Below are 26,132 nucleotides of genomic sequence, written 5' to 3' on the forward strand. Positions count from 1 at the left end.
TTGGGGATAATTTTGGACCAGGCCACCTGAGCTTACACTTTTCACCATTGTTCCCATCATGAATGATCAGGCCAGAAAAGGATGCCTGGGGTCATTTCAGCATTCCCTTAGCTATGAAATGAAGCCTCTTCTACTTTGGGCCACCAATGTGCTTTTGGGGAGATTCTGAAGCTGCTCTAGCTGTCTGGTATATCTATGAATCCAGGAGCCTCCTCCTATTATGCCACTATTCCCTCTGTCACAGTTATACAGGCCATCCAAAAATCCAAGAAATTGGCCTGGGGTCCCTCTGAGGCTTGGTGTCCTTGGATTCCACTTTGGGGCAAAGAAAAATTCCGTGCCCTATGGGGTGCCTGGCTACATTTACAGAATGCCGGGTTGCAACCGTTATTTACTCTGATTCATTACAATTGGTACCTTAGCTTCACTTCTCTTCCTCTTCCCTTTTACTTTCTCATTTTTGTCTTTGTACTTGTATGTAGAGATTCCTTAACTGTTATTTGAAATTGGAATTGGCTGAAACAGAATCCTTACAGGGACACTTTAAACCTATATAAACTTTTTCTCAGCAGAGAAAATAAAGAGAATTTAGCCTGAAAATATTTCTATTTTTCCAAAGTGAAGGATTTTGTGCTTTCCTACTCTGCTAAACCAATATCACCAGTGCTCAGGGCCTTTCTCTGAAATCACTCTAAAGATTGCTCCTTTGTATACAGATCCCATGATCTGTTATTTGGAATGCTTGTGACCTGGGGTTTTCTGGATAAGGGATCTTTCAGCAATTTTGATCTCCATCCCTTACATGTATTAAAAAATCATTTAGACATTAAACAAACCAAGTAGGATTGTTTTGCCTCCAATAATGGGCACCTTGTACTTGAGCTTAGTTGGGATCGAGCACAAGGTACTGTTTTATTATTACAGGGGAAAAAAAAGATATATATTTTTTTAAATTTGAATTATTTAGTTAAAAGGGAGTCTATGGGAGGAGGCCTTTCCGTAATTCAGAACTTTCTGGATAACAGGTTTCTGCATAATAAATTGCATACCTATATTGGCATTTTGTCATTCCATTTCCACCGTTCAGCTATGGTGTGTTCACCTCTATCAAGACAGATCATTAAAATCGCTTGAACTTTTGTAGAAAGCCCTGAAAAGCTTGAAAAATTTGAAAACAGTAGATCTGAGGGGGAAAAAAAATAATTTTAATGAAAAAAAAGCCTTTAAAAAAAAAATATCTGAGCTTAAGTTTCACTGGTGACTAGAAAGAAAAATGGATAGCTCACTGGCATGTTTATGTTGAATAAACATGGCAGTGGCCAGATCATTCATATACATGATCCTATAGTGGTATCCCACCATGGACACAGGGGTCGAGCCGCACTACCATAAGCCTTTGACTAGAGGTAACAGACAGCAATAAAAGCTGCAATTGCAGGGACAGTGAGGGATCCCCATATGTGCAAATCTATGTGCAGTGCTGCCTGCTTTCTGTTGTGCTGAATAGGGAAGGGGTGGAAAGTGGGTAACATATGGGAGCCCCAAGGTTGGTCCATCATTCAGATCATGTAAGCTGGGCTGGGTCAGGAGACAAATAGGGCTACAGAATCCTACCTATGGGCTCTTGTTTCCAATATGGTGTGCTGTGCTGGCAGCTTTCTTCCACTATTGGCACAGGCGCAAGTGATCAGTGGCATTGCTAGAAAAGCCCAATTATCTTATAATTTATACTTCACTGAACCAGAGCTTCTTATCAAACTGGATGTGACCCACATTCCTATTTCTAGGTTGGCAAATCTACTAATGTCCCAGAAACAGAATCTACTTGGCACAGAGGATGGCACTGTATGTCTATTGTGGGCTGCTCAGTTCCTCTGTGCCAGACCATTGGTTAGAGCTGTGTGTAAAATACTCAGAGATAGTTTCAATGTGCTCCTTGCTGGCCTCTGCTAAATTGTCTGTGGTTTTGATAATGAAGCGTGAGAATCAATAAGAACAGAAGAAGCAGACTGCCCCAGCGGCGGTGTCTCCGGGTTTCTATCTCTGTGTCCTTTCTAAACAAAACACATTTATCCGGCAACAGGAAATGGCAAGAGTGGGTCAGCCGGGTGATTACTGGGGAAGGCAGACATTTTCACACAGATAGAAAACTGCACATTCGCAGAAAGATGTACAAGCTTCGTTGGCTCGATTTTTTCATTAAAAATAATTATGTTCAAATGAAAATTGATGGCAAAAACAGGGGGTGCCTAATCTGCAGTATTTCAGCTGTTTAACTACAACTCATACCTCAACAGCATCTGCCATGGGCGGATTGTAATGAAGGCTTGGGAGACACCCCAAACCAACAGCAATGCATTTCCTACAACAGACACGATAAGGGTATTATTATACATGAAGGTGGCACTGCAGTTGCACCAAAGGAATACACACATTACTGAAGGACAGAAATGATGCCAACTGGACATAGAAATTTTTCTACACAATTGCATCTGTGAAAACAATTTCTTTAGTTTTTACATAACTGCATCAAGCACAACTTCCCCTGGTCACCGCAATAATGCTGAAATTCTGGGGAAAAAATGCTGCATGGTGGGAAAAAAAACATGGCGATTGCTCTTGAAATTGCACCTTACACACTGTACTAGGGCCCTAAAATACCCCCAATGTCTTCTTTCCTAATTTGGAAAACAGGGCAGGACTTATCTAGACTGGCCAACATCACAGCTGCACCCCATGATATCACAGCCTGTCTCCCTGCCCGGCTTTTGACAAGGGGAAAGGTGGCAACTCTACCACACCCACAGTCATTCTCTAGATCTTGTCATTTTTTGGCAACCCAAAAATTGTTTTTGATCATGGCCATGCTTACCTAACAAACTAATGCTTAAATAAAGTGGGAGGAGGTAGCGAGTGTTCAGGTCCCAGCTGATATTGGTACCACCATGAAGGATGTCCATGTACATCCACTGATACAACATCCAGCGCATTTTAGTAGCACCTGTAGCATCTCTACCCTGTAAACAAAGCAGCAGGACCTAAACTTAAAGTATACATAGGACTTCTTTTCATGTTCTCCTTCCAAGAATTTGTCCATCCAGCTCAGTCATAGAAGCCCATTGTCTTTTCAATACTGAGAACAATGTCTCAGGCCCCAGATCTAAATAGAACAAGTACACAGTATAAAGGGAACAAAAGCTTTTCAAAGCCCGCCAGATGCTTCACAGGGAGGCCGCTAGTGGAGGAGGGGTTCAGGTTTCCAATGCAGCATACCCTCCACCTGAGTCAGGGGCTGCCAAGGGACTGTAGAAAAAAAAAAAAAAAGTCCCAAGAATCAAGCAACCCACACTAGCCACATGTTGGTACCTTCTATAATGACATTAACAACTTCACTGCCAAATATTCCTGAATTGTTACGTTCTTTAGGCTGCCCATGCATCGGTCCAGCCTCGTTATTATTCCACAGGTATGCTATTGATACAGTAGCAGCATATGTTGCTTATGCAGCAATAAAACATACACAGAATGTGCCGTTGTACCATCTTGCCCAGAAAAGATGCCGAGGAAGTCACGTGTATCTGAGAATAAACTCATCCACCGCCGCATCATTATTTGTCATCTGATGATATTGTGGTTGCTATTGCTAAGTGCCTGATAGACACGATTCCAGGAAGTGAACTTCTCTATTAGCAACATCTGATTCTCTGCCCATGTTCCCCATCTCCCTGGCAGGAGCTGACATTCCTTAAAGGGGAATCATCGCTATTGTAAAAAAAAAAAAATCCATGAAGTTTTAGTGGAGGTTTAGGGGAGAACTAGGCAGGAAAGCAGAGAAGTAATATTACCTCTAAGGCAGTGATTCACCAACCACATGGATGTTGCTCTCAGTGCCCCCAAACCAGGTAGTTATTTTTGAATTCCTGACTTGGGGGCAAGTTTTGGTTGAATAAAAACAAGATTTCCTACCAAATAAAGCCCCCTGTAAGCTGATCTTGTGCACAGAGGCTCCCTAATAGCCAATCTTAGCCCTTATTTGGCACCTCCATGAACTTTTATGATGCCTGTGTTGCCCCCCCCCCCCAAAGATTTTTACATTTGGCTGTGGCTCATGAGTAAGAAAGGTTGGGGATTCCTGCTCTAAGGTGTGCACTCATGCACAAATTTTAAGGCCAGCACACAAAAAAAACTGTAGCACGCACAAAGATTCTTGTGTAAAACACACCTTTTGACCAGGGGGTCCACAGGTTATGTTGCCCATAGCAACCAATTAGCAACTAGAATTTACTGATTAACTACAATACAAGCAAGTGGTTGCTATGGGCAACACTATAATAAATATGCTCTCAAGTGTTTGTTAATTTTGGCGAATTGGACACAATTGTGTCAGGCATAGTGTTTTATGAGTCTTCAGGCAAGGAAACAAGTGTGGTTGACCAGTTTTGAACTCGAATGGGAGTCAGCAACCCAAAGGTTATCTGAATATAGAAAGTGTATTGACAGTTATTTATATCAGGATTTGCTGACACTCTGAGCTTCCAAAAAAAAAGAGCCAAAACCCTCATATTAGCAGTAGCAGTGAAACATTGGGGGTCCCCCCCCCAAAGGTTTTTTTTGGGGTCCCCACCCCTCCCCTTAGCCAAAACCCACAACATAGAAAAACCTGTGGGTCACCTGTCATCCATGGTCCCATGGTAGCAGACCCGGGTGCTCCCTGTGACTGCAGGGTTTGCTTGCTCTGTAGTTACACCACTGATAAGCAGTCTATGTCTAAAACTGCTAATATCTCAAAAACCACTAACAATAGAAAATCAATGTAAATTGAAAAGTACTCAGAGGACAACATAAAAAAAAACCCACATTTCTAGCCTCTAGGTCACAGATTCCCAAAATGTAGCGATAGACAGCCATGGGAGCCCCAAAGTAGTGGATAGGGAGGGCGGTGTAAAGGTCAATTAAATAGGGGATTTAACATCTTTATTTGTTCACTTGGGGCTCTGGAGGTCAAGTCCTCTGGTGGACCAATGGGTCTCCAAACTGACACTGCACCACATGCTGGACAGAAAACAGGGCTGCAGTAGGACTTGAGCCCAAAAAGCTTGAAGAACTGCACCCCAAACATTATGTGTGCTTGGCACGGCTATAGGGCTCTCCCATTGGTTAAGATTCCCACGGTCATAGGCCTGTTATCTTAAAGTGTTATAGTTACATGATGGGTTTTTCTTTAAACTCACATGATATCTGCTCCTTAGTGTCATTTTTGTTTTCATTTCCTACAGACAAGTACATATAAACAGAATTTAAGGGCAATGGCACATGTGGCCTTTTGTATTCCTCAACAAGAAAACCAGTAACAAAACAGATCATATGAACTTTGGTGCTTACACAAGTAACTTTACTAAAGAAATGTAGCTAAGTTTATACTGTACCAGTGCAGAGAGCTTCTGCCCCACTTCCCACATACAGCACTTCTCTGTCCCTGAATATATTTGTCCCCAAAATGTCCCTGGCACAAGGGAGGCTTAGGGATGTTCTAATGAGGTGGGGGCCATTAACCCACTTCATTAATTATTCTCACATCTTTATTTTTATACAGTCTGTGCACAGAATATCTGTACAGTGATTGCCTTGTCTATAATCCTTACTATTACTTTTAGGGGCAGAGTTATGACACCAGAAAAATAGAAGCTGGGGGCCACCAGCAACTCTCTCGCTGTATTGACTTAAAATTCCATGTACTCGTCAACAGCCTTCAGGCGCTGACCATAAACTGACTACATCCAGACTCGGACTGGCAAACTGTGGATTCTGGCAAATGGGCTGCTGTAAAATGCCATAGTCAGTCACTTATTAGTGGGTTGGAGTAAGTTGTTTGGGCCTCTGTGTACATGAAATGCCAGGGCTGATTTTAAATCCCAGTCCAGACCTGACTACAACGCTCTAACAAATGAACTGGGCTGGGAGTTATGCAGTTGTATTTTAACAGCAGTGTTGCATCTACTCTGGAGTACTGTACAGAAATGGTACTCACCCATTTGGTACAATAGAATTAAGGGACAATTGTCCTGTTTCCTCCAAGTTTGCCAACGCCCTGGTGTAATGGAGTGTGAGCACATCACGAGATACTGACAGATCTGCAGATAGCTGCCAAAGAAATTACTCACAGAGCACATACATTTCAAAATAAAAAGTTGACAATCAGCACCATTAACCACTTTTAATTGCTAACGTAGGCACTTAAATTTTATATTTATTATGTCACCTTGCAAAACAGCAAGTATAGACATGAGCACATTTATTAAATTCTCAAAAGCCTATGACTTTTTTTTGTAACACAGTAACATACTGATCTAGGAGTTTAGTAATGGCATTCTGTTAACTGATCCTCAGGGTATTGCTGCTTTTTTCGGCTTTTATTCAAATACAGAAACTTAGATATAAATATTCATGCTGTAAAAAAAAAAAGAATTTACAGACAGTAGATAAAACCCTACCAAGTGCATTTACACATGGGGACAGATTTATGAATGCGCAACCCTTTGGGCTCGAGCAATCATAACAGAAATCTTGCGTGAGTTTGCTAAATCAACCTGGGTTTTGAGTGGAAAAAGTGCTGCAATTTTCGTGAATTTCCATGACTGTGCTTCTGTAAAAGAGAAACTAAAAGCTGTTTGGGGAAATTTATGGAAATTGCAGAGCTTTTTCCACCCAGTATAGCAAACTCACGTGGAGTTTTTCTTTATATTTGCTTGAACCCAAAGACTCACGTAATCAAAATTTGGCCCTTAGACTGTTAGCACTCCCTATTACATATTGGTCCAATGCTCCACAAAAGTTCCCCAGAATTAATATAACAAATACATGGAGCAACTTATATTACAACTGAATTTTTATTAAAAAAAACACAAAAAAAAACCAAAACACAAAACACATTTTTTAAGAAGTATTTTGTCAAGGACAGGGGTGCACAAACATGGACCCTGGGCCAACTTCAGGGAAGGAATAAAAAATAACCAACCCCAGCATGCAACATTCTCACTAACAGCAGTTCTCCATGACTAGAATACCATTGCTAAGTTAGCCAATAAAAGGTATCACACACTCTGTTTCCTGCTTTGATCACTGGCTAATGGTACAACACTCAGATACCATACACTGAGACTGCAATAAGGCCCTCTATCTTGTTATTCTGCTCGAAATCAGCCATAGGAAAAAAAGATCTGTGCACCCCTGGTGTAAAGAGAGAAGCAAGAGGGGTCAGTGTAATGATACACACCATGAGAATACACAGGTACATTGTCTGCTGCATAACAGTGTATCTCTAATGGGTAAGCCAATTTGTATTTGCATTTTAACTAATTGTCCATGAACAACAAGAACATACAGACTTGTCTGAACCCAGAACTATTTTCACTTAGAGCGTACATTATTCTGTGGTACTACAGAGATTAGGAAGCATCCAGTTAGCAGAAGAAATATAGAGCCCAGTTTATAAATAGAACCAAATTCAATCCCCATTAATTCAATGGTCTTTGGGGAAGCACAATTGCTTATTTATATTTATACTAACTCATTTGGTTGTTTTTGTACTTAATCAGTTTTAGCATGTTCAATGCATACACCCGTTTATTGTACAGCAAATATGTGGTGTGTTATAATTATATATCAACATCAGAATGAAAATTACACCCAAATAGTAAAATGTTAATTAAATCCCATTTTATACATTTATACAATTATTTCAATCATCAAACCTTTTGTCGACACATTGTGGCAAAAAATAAAAATAAAGCTAAACTAGCACAGAGAAGAGATTTTGTCTAAATTCATCTAATTCTCCCATTGTAACAGTTTACAAACAGGGCCCCTAATTGCTTTCCTATACAGTGCTCCTTTCCATTTATATGCTGAGTGGGATGCTTTCTATTACAAAAGAGAGTCAAATAAAACACCGGCAGCACCTGGCTGGCTCCTATTTCCATGTTACTCTGATATAGGCTTCTAATTCATGGTTTTGATGGCTTTTAGATTGTTAGTATTAGGTGGCCAACATTTATATAGGATGGGATCTAAACCTGAAGCACAGCCAAGGCACTTTAACATGTAAATACAAGATTGAAACAAATCCTCCTTGTGCTATACATAATCTAAATACTTTGTTCAGTTGTACCTTTAGAGTGAAAGAAGCAAGACTACATTTTAATCTGCACGAGTATCTACACTCAAAGGCAAGAGAGCATGTGAATTTCAGTCATTTTGCCTGCTGCATTTTTATGATGCTAAAACCAAATGCCCAAGATCACCCTTGGGCACCCACAGCCACAAGCTTGTTAAAGTGTGTGTTGACATGAATTATGTGACCAATTCCCATGCTGATATTTTCCACAATTCCCCTGTGGAAGAAATGGAAAGTGACTTTGGGTATATCTAGTCTTGTTTTAGAGATCAAAAGAAAAAGGTAGCAGCCAAAAAGCTGGAAATCACAGTGTACCATTGCCTAATTAATGTGTCACAACAAGAGCGCACACGAATCAAGATGAGTTTTGGAACGTGAATTGTTAAACATCTCCAGCACACACAATGTTTATATGCAATGCCACAAGACAAACAAACACCCCTACCTGACATGTCTACACTTTTGTAACTATATATAGATATTTCATTATCTGGATTTTCGGTACAATCTAGCCAGAGAACTATATGATTCTTACAAACCATAAAGGCTACTAATACACCTTTTTCTAATATTACTTTTATATTTGTTTATGTAGTTCTTCCTTAACTGTGGGGCCACCCACGGAGGGATTTGCGACCTCTGTTGCATACCGAGTGGTATGTGGCTGTATAACTATTTGGCTAGCTGCTATAGGTGTTACTGGCTTCACCTGCAGTTGTACTCCTGCGTGAGTCTATTGCTTCTAGCTGATCTTCCTTGCCTCCTCCCACAACTCCCACTAGGTAAGTGGTTAATGATAAAAATCTCCCATGAACAGCACCATAGTTTTGCTCATGGCTTGTAGGAAAGAGGGGTCCTGTCTGTAGAAGAGACCAGTGGGTATATGGCAGAGACTTCAACCTATATTTCTTCAGAAATTGCTAAACTACACACTCTGATAACAATATACTGCAAACTCCTGATTAGGGTAATGTCCCATGCGGAGATTAGTCGCCCATGATAAATCCCTGTTTCCCTGAAAAGCCTTTACACAGACAATAATGGGAAGCAGGTAACTCCACATGATTCCAAAAACCGTAGTGATGCATAGGCCTTTCCACTGGCGATTCCCTTTATTGCTGATGAAAAGGCTTTACCGGAAGATTTGCCCGCAATAGCAGAGATTTATTACAGACAACTAGTCCCCCCATAGGACATTACCTTTAACTGCCATTTAAACAAATAGGGCTACTACTGATTCCGGATAAGTAAGGTGTTTTTAAAAATGGCACTTGCCCATAATTCTGTGAAGGTTTTGCATAATAAATCAAGCACACCTAGTAATGAAGAACCTGCTTTTATAGACTACTTGTGTTAATGCTTTGAGAAATTGTGAATAAAGGGGATCTTTATCACATAACTGAGTGGAGGGGAACATGTTACCACAACCAGAATTTAAAACAAAAGCTCCCATTCCATATAAAGGAATACATTCAAATGAAACGGTTACACTTATTGCTTCACACGCATGTACATTGACCCTATGCTCAAAAACAGCATTGTGGGAAGTGTTAGAGCCCAGTGCAAATGAATGAGACAAATGAAAAGTGTGGAGACGCAACCTATAAGGCTTCATACGTCTCTCAGTAAGAAGTATTTTTTGTTTTTTTTTAAAACTGAATTATCCATTAATGAGCTAAAATCTGTTTGAAACTATACATATAAAGGCAACTTCAGATCATAAAAAAAGGGAGGGGAGGATCTACATTTGGGGGGGCAGTAAGGCATAATGGAGGTCCTTCAACACAAAAATGCTAACTTGAAAAAACTGCACTGAAACAGGATGAAAAAAAAACAAAAAAAAAACTAGGTTAAAGGCATACCATGTTTTAAGACAAAAACAACCAACCAGCAGCTCTCAAGCTGTTGCTTTACTACAACTTGTTCCACACAGATGTTGGTAACTGTAGTTTATCAATGGCTGGATATCCCTGTTCCAGAACATGAAGGCCATCCCCATACTAGTGATTTATAAGTCCAGCTCTAGGTCCTCTATCTCTTCTTCTAAAGCTTTCCTTCTGGACAGTTTTTCCAGCTGCTCTTTGGATGGCTCTTTGATCTCCCCAGAGTCTATTTTCTGTTGTAATTCCTCCACCTGACGAAGCTTTTTGCGCAGGTTCTTTATTTTCTTGGCTCTCTCTGCTGCAGGGTTGTCACTGCTTGCTGACCCATTCTTATGTGCGGATGTCAAATTCTTTTGCACAGGGGTTTCTGAAATGTTAACCCTCTCCAGATCTTGCCGTGCGTCTTCCACCTGCTCACGCTCCCCTTTCTCTTGTTTCCTTTTCTCTTTGCGCTTCATGTTCCTCTTGGCTGTTTTGGACAAGGTGGTATCAGCATCTGGTTTTGACGGCTGCTGGGTTTTGCCTGTGGAGGCATCAGTTTCACTTAGTCCAGGAGGCAGAGAAGGTTTGCTCTTAAAGAACTTGACATATTTATTTTCATACCTGCAAGAAATCAAATAGGACAAAATCTTGAGCCTGTTCCCTGAAAGCATTATGGGCACTTCCACACTGTTCACTCTTGATTCCCATAAAGCATTGTTATAATGGCTGTTCCAGTTTGGTAGTTGGTCCAGTCTGCGTTCTTCTACTCTATGTTTTTATATTAAGAAGCATGCTGGGTCATCCTTATTACAGAGAGCAATGGATTTTGGGCTTGGTGAACATCAAATGAATAAGCCTTGCCCATCAAATGGTCTTTATTGCAGCAATACCACTTTTTTCCCCCTCATTTTTCTAATGAGGTTCTTATTTCATATCTGGCGGGCCGCCTATTAAGAATCTAAGCTGTTTGGAATTTCTTGACTTTAATGGGACATGAATGATTCAGAAAAATATAATATTTCACAGTATTCTCTAATAGCAAACTACTTGTACTCAATTCTAAAAATCCTAAGAGCTGTACCTCAGGGCACTACCCATGGAGCAACAGCTGTTTAACATTCTAATGTCAGGAAAGACACTTTCCCTTTTGTGGCACACTGGAGATGGCTTCGAACCAACAAGAAACTAAGCAGGATATATTTCAGAAAATGGTTGAACCTGATGGACATGTATCCAGGGAGGAAGAAGAGGAGTAAATGGACCGCAGGGAAACTGGATATATATCACCAAGCAAAAAGTGAAGTGACTAACCTTTTTATGATGGAAATACATGAATTTAACCAACATGAAAGGCATACAAACCTGACCCAGATGCTTCTAAAGTGCAATATATCATTTGGAATGAGTAATACATACACTGGTACTTCTTCTTGGGGCACATATCCCTCCTTCACTTTCCTCTGCTTTCTCCAAGAACCGTCTGGCCGTTGAGTGGCTGCTATGTACTTTCCTGGAAACAGTTGAATGGATTCAGTTTCATGTATAGTTCATGTTACTACAGCAGCTTAAATATTCTGGTTATGAAGACTATGAAGCTTGTACAATTTTAGAACAGTATATGTGTTATGGCTGATGAAAAATCCCTTTTATTGCTAGACAAGGCTTTCGTTGATCATGTTAGCATGTGTTTGGGAAAGCTTTACTTAGTTGCATTTCATTCTAACAGATCTATCATCTATCTACCATACACTACAGTCAAATAGTGACCTCTAGTGGACAAGTCACATACAAAACATTGATGCATTGCTTTCACTGTTTGAACACAAAACTTGGCATCTACCTGGCCTATGCCAGGCATGGGTGTGCCCTTGTTATTTGTCACAATAAGAGCCCTTTTGAGTTATAAGTTCAGCCTAAAGCTCCTTCAGAGACTTGAGAAAGTGGATGGGATACCCACTCTAAATTCCAGTTAGGGTGAGATTTGGGGTAAATGCATTGTTTCTGAATTACTGACTTGAGAAGACAATTTTAGTTACCACTCTGTAAAACTCTTAAAAAATGTACTATTTTTTTCCTTGGAAAGTGAGTGTGATTCCTTGCTCCCAGCATGCAATAGGGGATCACAGATCTAAATGGAGTGATAGTGCTCAGCACTGTATATATAGCAGAGGAACCCTCAGCATTACCAACAAATAGATCCGAATAGCCAAAGAAATTGAATTCACACTGACAAAGTGGCACAGTTATCATGTTTGATAAATGTATCTATTCATTAAAAATGTATTTGTCAGGAAAACTTGGATTAATGGGTAACATACCAAACTATATTTGATACTTGAAAAATCAGCCACAGCGTTTTTATATTTTTGCAGGCTTGATGTAAGCAAACTGTGAACAAATGATAGACTACAAATAGAAGAGAGGGCCTGAACAATGGTCTAAAGAATTACTGCCTCAAGGCATCAACAGTTACCATGTGTGTTCTAAAGGCTATCTGCCAGTAGGTTGCTATGGGTAACTAGATCTGGTGCAAACTTTGTGAATTTTATTACAAAGCCACATAAAATTTTATTTTCCAGAAAAAATATATTTTAAAGGTAACATAACTTCTTGACATCTCATGTAAGTTGACCATACAGTACATGTCTAAATTTGGTAAAGTAGCTGATTTCAACCACACCGCCTGGGTATGTATGGCTAAACCAGTTAAGCAGGCTGACCAGTTGGATACTTTAAGGAAAGGGCCTGCGTATGACAACCTTAACAAAGTTTTTAATTGTAATATAAAGTTCTATTTCCCAATTTACAGAAAGTACAAGACTAGATTAAAGGACAAATAACAGCAGTGGCAAACAGTGTAATAGGACCTCTGCTGCTGTCAGATTGAAAAAAGGTAGCAAATCGCCCCGCCGCGTCTGCCATCCCGCCGGCGACTTACATGTTCGCCGGTGGGATGGCAGGGGTAGGCAACTCGGGGAGATTAGTCGCCCGCGAACAGGGAGTTAATCGCGGGCGACTAATCTCCCCCGTGTGCCAGAGCCCTAATACATTGAGAGCAATGGTACAGGCAGGGCCAATTGTATATATAGGAACCTAAGGGCCTGTGGCTAAGGCTGCAGCTTAAGGGGCGGCACTAAGGTGCCTGGAAATTTTTTTTTAAAAAATAAAAAACCTCCTTACTCGCCACCAGATGATATGCATCCGTGTGTGTGAAATCACTTCCACAACCTGGGGGGTGTTTAGGTCCGGTGCCTTGGGTACAGGGGTATTGAGATTGCATCTGAGCGTTTTCCATCTTAGCAGACAGGAAACGAGATGCTTAGGAAAAAAAATGCCATAAATTGCCCCATGTGCCATTCACTTTCAAGGACATGTCAACCCCATAAATAATTTGCTTAATAAAAGAAAACATAATTCTAAGCAACTTTTCCTTGTAAATTTATTGAAAAGGTTTAGTGGATTAAAAGTTACTTGTAAATGTAATTGCTATTGAAAGCAATTTTTGCTGAACTCCTGGTTGTTATGTTTTAAACAATGTTGCAAAGGTCAGTCTCCTCCAGCAAGACAAGTCTGTCAGTCTGCTGCTTGTGTTCCATTGTTTCAAACGCCAGAGCCACCAGGGCAGAGAATAGCAGCAGACTGGCAAACACTACTTCTAAAAGCAATTATATATACATATTTATATTGCAAATTTGTAATAAATGTATATTAGAATTATGTTTCCTTTTATTAGGCAAAAAATTATATTGTGGCTGACTTGTCCTAAAGAAACCTTAAAGGTTTCTACCTGTTGCTCTGTCTTAAAACTATTTTTTGGCAACAAATGTCCTATTTTATGAAAGAGGTTTTCAGTCTGTAATGTTGTAGAGAGCCATGACATAAATGGCATTTGGCCCATTTATCTTCCTGTGTAAGAACTAAACACACTGCACCCTACACATGTATTATCTACTATAAACATATGTCCTATAGACTACATTTTCAGTGTTACTGGACCTTTAACTGTCATTGCAAATACTGCACAAAGATTTTTGAAAGCCCTTTACCAGCAATATACAAATAGCAAAATTTTACAAATATTTTGAAAACCATGCAGCTGTAGTAGGCTTTCCAGACAAAAGGAATTCAAAAGTGTTGATAATCCTTCTCCATGGAGCATGCTAATTGTAAAGGCTATATGTGTGAAGATCAACCATATGCCCACCCAGTGATGTAATACAGGCTGTTGGGTCGAGGACTATATCTACATACCGACGTGCTTCTCATCCCAGTGGGATTGTTAAACATGCCTGATTGTCATCTGGATATTTTTTGCCCATATATCGATCAGGTAGACCAGTCTAAGGGCCCCATAAACAGCTGACAAACTGGCAACTCAGAAGATCCCCTTACTTGGCAACGTCGCCAAACAAACTAATCTTCCCGTGTATGGCCACCTTAAGTGCCCATATCTGGCATGATTCCCCTGTCACAGGTGAAATTAAGATTTGACAGACTTGGTGCAAAACACACAGTCAGCCTAGGTAAGGCCACCTAAAGAAGCAACACAAACCACTTCATTCAGTGGAAAGCACAAAGCTGGGAAATGTTTTTCATATTTATTTATTTCCCTATTTAGTGTTTGCCCCACAGGAGCAATGGAACCCCAAAATCCATAGTGCATGTCATTCAGGTCCAGCAATGCCATGGACTCTTTGTTCTGAGGCAGATCAGATTATATATGTATGTATGTATGTATGTATGTATAACTTTATTTATAAAGCGCCACAAGGGTACGCAGCGCTGTACAGTCTTACAGAATACAAAATTACACACAGGGAGGACAAGTGATATAATAAATAAATACAATAAATACATATATGTATATATATATATATATATATATAAGTGCCATGTGGTATGAGACACAGTAGGAAGGAGGTCCCTGCCCCGTAGAGCTTACAATCTGAGTGGTTGGGTAACATACAGGCACAAACTGGAAGGTAAGAGTGCATCAGGTATGGGCATTTGCCCTTAAGCGCAGGACTGGGCAAAATAATGTCTTAGTGCTCCAGAAGTTAACAGCTGAGTTTTTTCTTAAAGAGAGTGGGTGAGTTTTCCCTACGGAGGGATTCAGGGATAGAGTTCCAGAGGTAAGGAGCAGCGAGATAGAAAGGTTTAAGACGAGAGAGCGCAGTGGGTGTGGATGGTGTAAAGAGACGGAGGCTCTGAGAGGAGCGGAGGAGACGACCAGGAACATGTAGGGAGACCAGTGAAGAAATGTAGTGAGGAGCAGAGGAGTGAAGGGCTTTGAATGTCAGAAGAAGGATTTTGTAAGCTATCCTTTGCTTGACAGGCAGCCATGCTAGTGAGCTTAATTGAGGCTGAGCAGGATCCCTCTTAGGAGAGAGCAGGAGGATCCTGGCAGCAGAGTTTAAGATTGATTGCAGGGGAGAGAGGTGGGAGTCTGGGAGGCCGGTTAGTAGGAGATTGCAGTAATCTAAGCGGGAAAGGATAAGGGCATTATATATATATATATATATATATATATATATAGACCCACAGGGTTAATCTGCCCCTATGGCTTTAAACCCTACCACTTCCTTATTTCTGCTGTTACTGGGCAAAGACCCATGTATCTAGTTTATCCTTTGCAATTATACCTAAATTGGTTATTTGGGTCGACAACACCCCTTGGACTCCAATATAGTGTTTAGCAGGAGGGTGCGTCTTCCTCTTTGGCTGCCTCTGCCCAGACTCCCAAAAGAGGTGGGATAAACCGGTGTGCATCCTCTCTTGTTGTACTCCATTACCATCTGTATGCGAGTATATGCAATAAACCTGTCTAAAATTCAACTGCAAGAACCTTCTGGTGTCCATTTATACTAAATTGCACTGCACACAGCTACAGTGAGTTGTAGTTACACTACACCCTTAGCTCCGCTGGTCTTTTCCACCTAGCGAAGGCCCATCCTGTCTAAGATTCACATGCACCCCATGCTCTAACACAGTGGTTCTCACCCTTCCTAATGCCGCAACCCTTTAATACAGTTCCTCATGTTGTGGTGACCCCCAACCATAAAATTATTCCTAAGACCGGAAATGTGTGTTTTCCCGATGGTCATAGGCGACCCCTCTGAAAGGGTTGTTAGAGCAGCGGTTCTCAACCTGGGGGTCGAACACCTATACTAGCCTGGGTGTGACTATTTTATAGCCAAATAGGGGTTACATATATAAGCAATACACGTGTGGAAGCCACATAATATACACAGAATGGCAACTGTGCCCCCCCCCCCCCCAGTAAAATGATGATGCCTTGGAGCTGACCTGCCCACTGCAGAACCCAGGGTAACACTACATATAACAGAATTATTGGGGGGGAATGAGATTATAAAGAGCTGAAGAGAATGGAGCCCCCAGGGTAAGAGAATGGCTGGGACACATACGGGCAGCACGACACAGTGGCAGAGAGAGGGGTAGGGAGGGGGCACAGAGAGAGCGAACAGAGAACAAAGGCAACATGGGGAGGCGAACACACAATGAACGTGTAGGGCACCGTGAGGCGGCCATGCTATTCAGGCAACGCGCACACACACTGTTCCCGGGGAAGTGTATCGCACCAGGAGCCCGAATGAAGGGAGAATAAGGTGCCGCCTGTACCGGCTTTGGCGCACATTCTATGTAACTCAGGACGTCAAACAAATGTACACAAAATCAGTTGCAGAACGGTACGCGCACTACAAGACATGAGCGTCTCTCTCCCGACATGCTTCACTCACCAGATTCATCGGTAACATAGGGAGTCGCCATCTTGCTCCTCTCACCTCACTCACTTCCGCCACTCTCTAGCTACTACGTCATGAAGGGGTCGCGGCAGACTTGTGAGAGGGAAACAAGAATCCGGGCTGAGTTTGTGTTTGGTGTGCTTGCCAAACTGGGACCATGGGAAAATAGGGGCGTTAATAAATCCTTCTAGGGTAAAATACCATGGTGAATTCTTCCTTAGCTGGCTGTTAGATAAAACAACCATAAAAGTGGGGACACTTCTAGTAAATGTTTATAGAGGGGCTGCGTGGATTCTAATTGAAATCAATCACTGAAACAACCTTTAAAGTACTGGTCTTTCACATGGGCTCATAGATCCTAGCAGCAACCCACCTGCATCCATTCACAATCACTTGAATTTAGGGCTATATCAAGAAAATCCTGCTGCAAGAGCTGCACATTTGTCCTTTTCAGTTCAATGAGTAGAATTTCCAGGGCATCAGCAGGTATTATTTTAGACTGCTTGGTTTTGTCCTGGTTAAACTTGCAGGGCATGTTCAAGAGTAGGAACTGAAAATAATTTTATAAATATCATAAAAAATATGTTGCAATTAAGAGTAAGACTTACGACTTAAAGCAAGGGTAGGGAACCTACGGCTCGGGAGCCAGATGTGGCTCTTTTGATGGCTGCATCTGGCTCCCTGCCAAATCTTTAATAAAAAAAATAACGTGAAGCGTGGCCTGTGCTTAGCGGATAGAAGACATGTTCTATGCCTTAGAACACATCTTCTATCCGCTAAGCACAGGCCACGCCCTCCTCCGCGTCCAGCATCCTTACCGGGTTGCACTTGAACCAGGGCCCAGGGAACTGAGAGGGACATTGGAGCAGAAACCTGTCATGCTTGAATTGAAAATAAAATGTGGCCAGTATGTCTCTGTTGGGGCTACAAAGAGAAGCCAACTGTGCACTGTGCTAGGTAGCCCTCTAGTTATACCACTAACAAGCCATATTGAACAGCTAAAGATGACACCCACCCTACCTTGCCCCACAGCATCCGCGGCCTTCGGCCTAGCTCCCGTTGGCCATTGTATGGCTCTCACGGAATTACATTTTAAAATATGTGGTGTTTATGGCTCTCTCAGCCAATAAGGTTCCTGACCCCTGACTTAAAGGGACAGTAACACCAAAAAATGAAAGTATAAAAGTAATAACTATATAATGTAATGCTGCCCTGTACTGGTACAACTGGTGTGTTTTCCTTAGAAAGACTACTATAGTTTATATAATAAAGCTTCTGTGTAGCCACGGGGGCAGCCATTTACAGGAGAAAAGGCACAGGTTACTTAGCAGATAACAGATAAAACCCCATTATATTCTACAAAGCTTATCTGTTATCTGCTATGTGCCTGTGCCTTTTCTCCTTTTTCCCAGCTTCAATGGCTGCCCCCGTGTTGACATAGCAGCTCATTTATATAAACTATAGTAGCATTTCTGTTGCAACTGTACATTATATTTTAATTACTTTAAAACACTTTCATTTTTTGGTGTTACTGTTCCTTTAAGACCTTACGAAAAGCACATTATGAATTATATATGTGTATGTTTTAGTGGGAACAGTAGGAGGTGCTAGAGGCAAAGGAACCTCAGTATTATTTAGTAACAGCAAAGTTCTGTAATCAATTATGTGAAAACTCAAGTCAGTTTAATCACGTCTCTGCAGCACTCACCATCACAACAGATATAACAAGCAATACACTAATTCATATTGTCTCTTGTCCTATCCATTTATAATTGATAGGGTTCTCAACAGTCCTACAAGAGAGTCTCCTGCAATCAAAATTATCCTGCCAAAGAGTTATCATTAGCCTACTTACGGTTTTATCTGGAGATAATAATAATGACATTTAGGCCAATAGTTTGATCTTTTATTTGGGCATCACACTAAAATTTCTGAAATATCTTATACAACAGTGCTGTCCAACTTCTGTTGTACCGAGGGCCGGAATTTTTCCAACATACGTGGTGGAGGGCCGATAATGGAAGCCAGTTTTGACCACTCCCCTTTTTGAAACCGCACCCACTTGAAACCACACCCATGTTATCACATGACCATGCCCATATTATTGGTTGTAGTACAGCAAAAACCTGCCATACTCTGCCTGCCTGTGTGCCATACTCTGCCTGCCCTACCCTGCCTTTGTGTGTGCCATACTCTGCCTTCCCTACCCTGCCTGTGTGTGCCATACTCTGCCTGCCCTACCTTGCCTGCGTGCCATACTTTCACTGTGTGTGCCATTCTTGGCTGGTTTGTGCCATACTTGGCCTGTGTGTGCCATACTCTGCCTGCCCTACCCCGCCTGTGTGTGCCATACTCTGCCTTCCCTACCCTGCCTGTGTGTGCCATACTCTGCCTGCCCTACCCTGCCTGTGTGTGCCATACTCTGCCTTCCTTACCCTGCCTGTGTGTGCCATACTCTGCTTGCCGTATGCTGCCTGTGTGTATGGCACACACAGGCAGCCTACAGTGACACAATGCTGGCACTGCTCCAACAGTCTGCACAATAACTATATATTTAAAAACGTTTTAATTGCAGTACCACCTCAGTATATGTTCTTTTTGTAGTGTGCAGGGATTATTTGTGGGTTTCTACTGCTCCTGAGGTGTGAACAGGGGAACAATGGGGGTGATTACAGCCTGAGCCTGAGGTGTGAACACTGCAGGGGGTGAACAATGCAGAGATTAAAAGGTGTGAACAGTACAGGGGATTACATATTTAAACAATACAGCCTGATTACAGCCTGAATCTGAGGTGAGAACCATGCAGGGGGGGCAGTTAATCACAGTACTGATACCATTTAAAGCTTACACAAGAGTAAGCCATCAAAGCAGCCAGACAGGTGGGGGGCCACACAGAGGGGGGTCGCGGGCCGCATGCGGCCCGCGGGCCGCCAGTTGGACAGCACTGTTATACAATATTTCAAACAGGAAGGGTTTATATGTAATTTTTGGATATAGCACATAATTAGGGCTTTCCATATTTTCAGTGTTTAGGCTGATGCCAAACCATGCGTATGGCGTATATTTTCGGCAAGCCAAAAAATGCTTGCCGAAAATATGCGCCATACGCACCATATGCACCTAACTGTGCCTGCACCCAAATGAATGGAATACGTTTGGGTGCAGGCACATATAGCCGAAATACGCATAAAAACGTGAGACTTCTCTTGCATGTTTATGTGTATTTCGGCTACATGTGCCTGCACCCCGAGCGTACAGTGGCTTGCAAAAATATTCGGCCCCCTTGAACTTTTCCACATTTTGTCACATTACAGCCACAAACATGAATCAATTTTATTGGAATTCCACATGAAAGACCAATACAAAGTGGTGTACACGTGAGAAGTGGAACGAAAATCATACATGATTCCAAACATTTTTTACAAATAAATAACTGCAAAGTGGGGTGTGCGTAATTATTCAGCCCCCTTTGGTCTGAGTGCAGTCACTTGCCCATAGACATTGCCTGATGAGTGCTAATGACTAAATAGAGTGCACCTGTGTGTAATCTAATGTCAGTACAAATACAGCTGCTTTGTGACGGCCTCAGACGTTGTCTAAGAGAATATTGGGAGCAACAACACCATAAAGTCCAAAGAACACACCAGACAGGTCAGGGATAAAGTTAATGAGAAATTTAAAGCAGGCTTAGGCTACAAAAAGATTTCCAAAGCCTTGAACATTCCACGTAGCACTGTTCAAGCGATCGTTCAGAAATGGAAGGAGTATGGCACAACTGTGAACCTACCAAGACAAGGCCGTCCACCTAAACTCACAGGCCGAACAAGAAGAGCGCTGATCAGAAATGCAGCCAAGAGGCCCATGGTGACTCTGGACAAGCTGCAGAGATCTACAGCTCAGGTGGGGGAATCTGTCCATAGGACAACTATTAGTCGTGCACTGCACAAAGTTGGCCTTTATGGAAGAGTGGCAAGAAGAAAGCCATTGTTAACAGAAAACCATAAGCAGTCCCGTTTGCAGTTTGCCACAAGCCATGTGGGGGACACAGCAAACATGTGGAAGAAGGTGCTCTGGTCAGATGAGACCAAAATGGAACTTTTTGGCCAAAATGCAAAACGCTATGTGTGGCGGAAAACTAACACTGCACATCACTCTGAACACACCATCCCCACTGTCAAATATGGTGGCGGCAGCATCATGCTCTGGGGGTGCTTCTCTTCAGCAGGGACAGGGAAGCTGGTCAGAGTTGATAGGAAGATGGATGGAGCCAAATACAGGGCAATCTTGGAAGAAAACCTCTTGGAGTCTGCAAAAGACTTGAGACTGGGGCGGAGGTTCACCTTCCAGCAGGACAACGGCCCTAAACGTAAAGCCAGGGCAACAATGGAATGGTTCAAAACAAAACATATCCATGTGTTAAAATGGCCCAGTCAAAGTCCAGATCTAAATCCAATGGAGAATCTGTGGCAAGATCTGAAAACTGCTGTTCACAAACGCTGTCCATCTAATCTGACTGAGCTGGAGCTGTTTTGCAAAGAAGAATGGGCAAGGATTTCAGTCTGTAGATGTGCAAAGCTGGTAGAGACATACCCTAAAAGACTGGCAGCTGTAATTGCAGCAAAAGGTGGTTCTACAAAGTATTGACTCATGTATGATTTTCGTTCCACTTCTCACGTGTACACCACTTTGTATTGGTCTTTCACGTGGAATTCCAATAAAATTAATTCATGTTTGTGGCTGTAATGTGACAAAATGTGGAAAAGTTCAAGGGGGCCGAATACTTTTGCAAGCCACTGTATTTCATTCATTCAGGTGCAGGCACAGGTAGGAGTGTATGGCGCATATTTTCGGCGGGCTTTCCCAGCCTACAGATTTTTTTGGTGTGCTTGTATCCTACTGAAACTCTGAAACACCTTTTGCCATTTCCTCACCTCATATTATCTTCTAAAATCATTTTGCCATTTCCACATCACAGCTTCTGCTCCTTCTAAAAGATCTCTTTTTTTTTATTTAGTAGGAGGCAAGCAGTGCATAGAATGGCAGAAAAAAACAAAGCCACTTTGATCACTGTCCTTTAAAAACAGTTTAAAATCATATATTCATATAGGGCTGCAGGACACGCTGTCTTGCTTCCACCTTTAGACTTTAAGTAATCTCATTTTTAGCACCTGTACAAATAATCCCATACCAAGTGGGTGAAGATTTTATTAAACTATACACGAACAGCCATGGTTAAGGCCATGTTTCCACAGGTACAACAATAGATACAGCAGAACTAACAGCCATGGAGAGGTTCAAGTGTAAAGAGTGCCTAGCGAGAATCCTAATACATGTGCAAGTGCTGTGGGCAACTTGAGCAGTGGATACTTGAGTCAAAATGGGCAGACTGGGGCAATTGCACCCGATTTGCAATGACGCTGTAGTTCTAGGAGAAAACCTGCATTCTGGGGAAAAATATGGCGATTGCATATTGCACACTACGTCAAGGTAAGTTTATGTGCGTTAATAAGTGTATACGAAACGGATTATCTTCCCTACGAATGGGACTGTGTGTGTCTTTACAGTTGTGCTCACTATCCGTAGCTTAGCCTTAGAAAGTACAGGTTTCTTTTCTTCTACAGGGATCATTAAATGTGAGTTTCTCTTTTCAGCAAGGCGATAATCCAAAATATTGTTTTTGCCCACAAGCCCTATACATGTACAGGTATCGGACCCCTTATCCGGAAACCCATTATCCAGAAAGCTCCGAATTACGGAAAGCCTGTCTCCCATAGACTCCATTTTAATCAAATAATTCAAAATTTTAAAACTGATTTCCTTTTTCTACGTAGAAATAAAACAGTAGCTTTTACTTGATCCCAACTAAGATATAATGAATCCTTATTGGATGCAAAACAATCCTATTGGGTTTAATTAATGTTTTATTGATTTTTTAGTAGACTTAAGGTATTGAAATCCAAATTACGGAAAGACCCCTTATCCGGAATACCCTTGGTCCCGAGCATTCTGGATAATGGGTCCTATACCTGTATTAGGTTTGGTGCCCTGGCCATACATTCAAATCTTCACGCTAATCTCCTTGTGACACTTTTGGTACCTACTTCATGCTGGCAGCCTTTGACTTTCAAACCTTGCAAAATCTATAGAACGATCAACAGAAACGTTATCTAACATGGGAAATTTTCAGGCAGTCACTATTTACTAGTAAACATAAATCAGGTCATACCTCACATCTGCAAAGGGCAAAGGTGAAAGCAACCTGTTGAACTTCTAGAGAACTGGTTTATGTTCCCCATAAAAGATCAACTACAACAACAACAAAAATACATGCAATCAGCTGATCAGGCATTTCCTCATTCTAGTCCCCATTCATTAAAGGCAAGAAATACCAAAAGTGAAAGCCCAGAGAAGTAGCAATGACGAAACTTCCAGTGATGTAAGGATACAAGGAAATGCTTCAGTTTCCCCAGCACACAGGATTCATTAGGGAAAATGTTTGGTTTGTTTGTCTTTTTAAATGCAACACTTCTCCTGGCATTTCCACAGCAGTACCACATAACCTAGAGGTACAGAAGAACTACGTAAAGCAGCTGTGGGACTGGGAACAAGTTGGGCAATAATAAATACATATTTTATATATATTATATTATTTTTAATAGTTTTTTTCATTATTTGCCTTCCTCTCCTACATCTTTCCAGGGGTCCTACATCTTTTTAAATGGGGGGTGGGCTAAAAAACTGTTGATCTGTGAGCTTACAATTTTATTAATATTGTTACTTTTTATTCCTTATCTTTCTATTCAAACCATGTCCTATTCATAGTCCAGTTTTTCAGCCAAACCACTGCCTGGTTGCTAAGGTAAACAAGACCCTAGCCACCAGATAGCTTCTGAAATTATAAACTGGAGAGCTGCTGAACAGAAAGCTAAATAACTGAAAAACACAGATGTATAATAACAAAATAAAAGCAATTATAGAATATTATTGTCTACATCATTCTAAAAGTTTATTTGAAGCTGAACGACCCTTTAAAGCCCCAATGGAACTCCCTCTGAGGATCAGTCACATGGCTGAGGATCAGTCACACTGCAGAGCCATGAAACCTGACAAATTTTTCACTGACATTGGGAGGGGACCAATATTTTAAGGAAACTCCCATAAACAATGTTATGCTTACCTGAGCCCAAGAGCTAAGCAGTGTGAGGTGCAATATTAACCTCACTTAGATTCTCTGTCAGACAGGCCTTATTAATACAATTCCCTGCAGCCTTAGCATTTGTGTGAGAGGGATGCCCTGACGCATCAGTGCCCTAAAAGATAAGTATAAAAGTATAGGATTATACTTAAGCTTGAACAGAATGGAGGTAAAATATAAACAGTAAGTACATTATAGCCAATTATTTGCTCAGTTTGACTTAGCTCAGTTCATTTGCTCTTGTTTCAGTTGACTACCTGTAACTGCATGTTTTATCAGCTAAGATGTCAAATGTGAAACTTTGTCGTAATACAATATATTTTTCTGTGTTTTCAATAAAAATTCCAGTGTGGTATCCAGCAAAAGGTTTTTTCCCCTTAACCTGCAACAATCACAATATCAGTGATATCCATGAAAATAAACAACTGAGCAGGGTTAGAAAAATACACTTCTGCTAAATCTGGAACAGCTTTGCACTTCCTGGTAAAACCAAACCAAGGGCTCTCACGTCACCTCTGTCATTACTTCCTAGTGCAGTGCTGTTTTTTTTATTTTTACTAGTTTGGTCTCTCTTCTTGTTTACAGAGGATCAGTCATTCACACATGTGCATTTCAGAATTACTCATAGACTTGCATCACCTTAGAGAAAGTAATTGTGCTAATTATCAGTGAATGATCATTCCTAGAATGAACCATAAAAAAAAAAACAACAATTCCTTGACAACTGTATAATGTCATTGTACTGGAAGCCTTGTTCCCCTCCAAAGCACAGCGCTGACTCAATATATGTATGTACCCTGAAAACATTGGTGCCAAAGTCAGGAAATACACCCAACTGTTATAGACACCACACAATGCCCAGAAGTATTTAATTAATTTTTGCAACAGATGTATCAGTCAAGACATCCCAGGTAAGTATTTATTAGGGGTCCTTTACAACCCCGGGGGCAAAAGTTCAAGAGTGTGCCCCTTAGTGCTCACTAAGACTTGCACCCTGGGGTTGCTGCTCTCTGCACTGATCACAGGTATGAAAACTGGTGCTAGGTACAGAGAGCAGCGTCAAGACGCTCAGCCATTGTTCCCTCTAAGCTTTGAGGGCAGTGCTCACTATAAGTTGTCATGTGCACAAAGGATTTTTCGGGGGAAAACACATAATTGTGCATTTATTCTGATACATGCACACAGGATTTTTAAAAAGTGCATACAAGAGAATTTATTGCGCACAAAGCCAAAAAGAATTAAGAGGAAACATTGGGCGCAGCTTAGCCCTGTCCTTACTGCCTGCTCTAAGCACAAGGACCCAATGATTGCTGTGCCTCCTTGTGTGTGTAAATGTTAGGGGCAGGTGATTAAGACTCTGATGTTTTTAAACTAAATAAAGAATTATTGTTTTTATTGGAAGATTGGCTACTGTCCTGTACAATCTTTTTTGCAGGTGATAGAACTCCTATGTGCCTCCATCTTGGATTTCGCGCTGATTAATGTAGTTAGTGCTGGATCAAAAGGCCATGTCTCATGTCTCTGCACTTCAGTACAGAGTGCAGTGGTCTGTGGCAATTTGCTCAGAACTGACTGAAGAGTGCAAAGTGCAAAATGTAAGTTGGCAATTGCAGCTTTTTTTTGCGCTTTGCACACTGTGCTCTGTTTTGCAAATGAGGCCTATTAGGTTCCAAAGCAGCTCTGCAGACTGTTGCTCAACATTGGAGCAATAGTCACACATGGCAAAAACCAAGTGCAGCAGGAGCAGCCAAAGGGTAAAATACTAAGGATAAACACAAATAAGAGCAAGGAATTTGCATAATTCCTAGTCCTTAAATTCTTTTCAAGTATGTGCATTTTCAAAAACAGTAATTTTAGTAACAATTTTATGATAATACAATTGCCAATCCTCTTTGTGGCAATCCTCTAGTCTCATTTTTTGGGGGGAAAATGTCTTCTGTCCAGGGAATTGGTGCCAAAGGCTAACCAACCCCCTTGTGTGGAGGTGGGATAACCAGGACCAAAGCATAATTTAAGATATAAGACAACATTTTTGAGGATTAAATGGGTGCTAATAGCACATAGAGGTTTTACCTGGCTTTCTGCAAAACAGTGAAGAAATGCAAAGTTAAAAATAAGCTTGTGGGTGCACACCT

At 41.3% G+C, this 26,132-nt stretch overlaps 1 protein-coding gene across 1 annotated transcript; it reads right to left on the reverse strand.

The window, feature by feature from the left end:
- Positions 1 to 9,815: 9,815 nt before the first annotated feature.
- pym1 (PYM homolog 1, exon junction complex associated factor) lies at positions 9,816 to 16,855 on the reverse strand. The gene is made up of 3 exons (NM_001016274.2): positions 16,797 to 16,855; positions 11,455 to 11,548; positions 9,816 to 10,659 (listed from the first exon to the last, which is right to left on the reverse strand). Exons 1-3 carry the CDS (start codon positions 16,825 to 16,827, stop codon positions 10,182 to 10,184), a joined length of 603 nt encoding a protein of 200 aa, NP_001016274.1. The 5' UTR covers positions 16,828 to 16,855; the 3' UTR covers positions 9,816 to 10,181.
- Positions 16,856 to 26,132: the final 9,277 nt, after the last annotated feature.

This window comes from Xenopus tropicalis, chromosome 2 (genome assembly GCF_000004195.4).
Source record: "Xenopus tropicalis strain Nigerian chromosome 2, UCB_Xtro_10.0, whole genome shotgun sequence".
In the NCBI taxonomy this organism is placed as follows: domain Eukaryota; kingdom Metazoa; phylum Chordata; class Amphibia; order Anura; family Pipidae; genus Xenopus; species Xenopus tropicalis.

Excerpts from the sequence above, each read along its gene's own strand:
- pym1 (NM_001016274.2), bottom strand. The coding sequence starts at position 16,827 with ATGGCGACTCCCTATGTTACCGATGAATCTG. Across the intron at positions 11,549-16,796 it reads CTATGTTACCGATGAATCTG|GAAAGTACATAGCAGCCACT; the intron begins GTGAGTGAAGCA and ends AACTGTTTCCAG. Across the intron at positions 10,660-11,454 it reads CCCCAAGAAGAAGTACCAGT|GTATGAAAATAAATATGTCA; the intron begins GTATGTATTACT and ends GATTTCTTGCAG.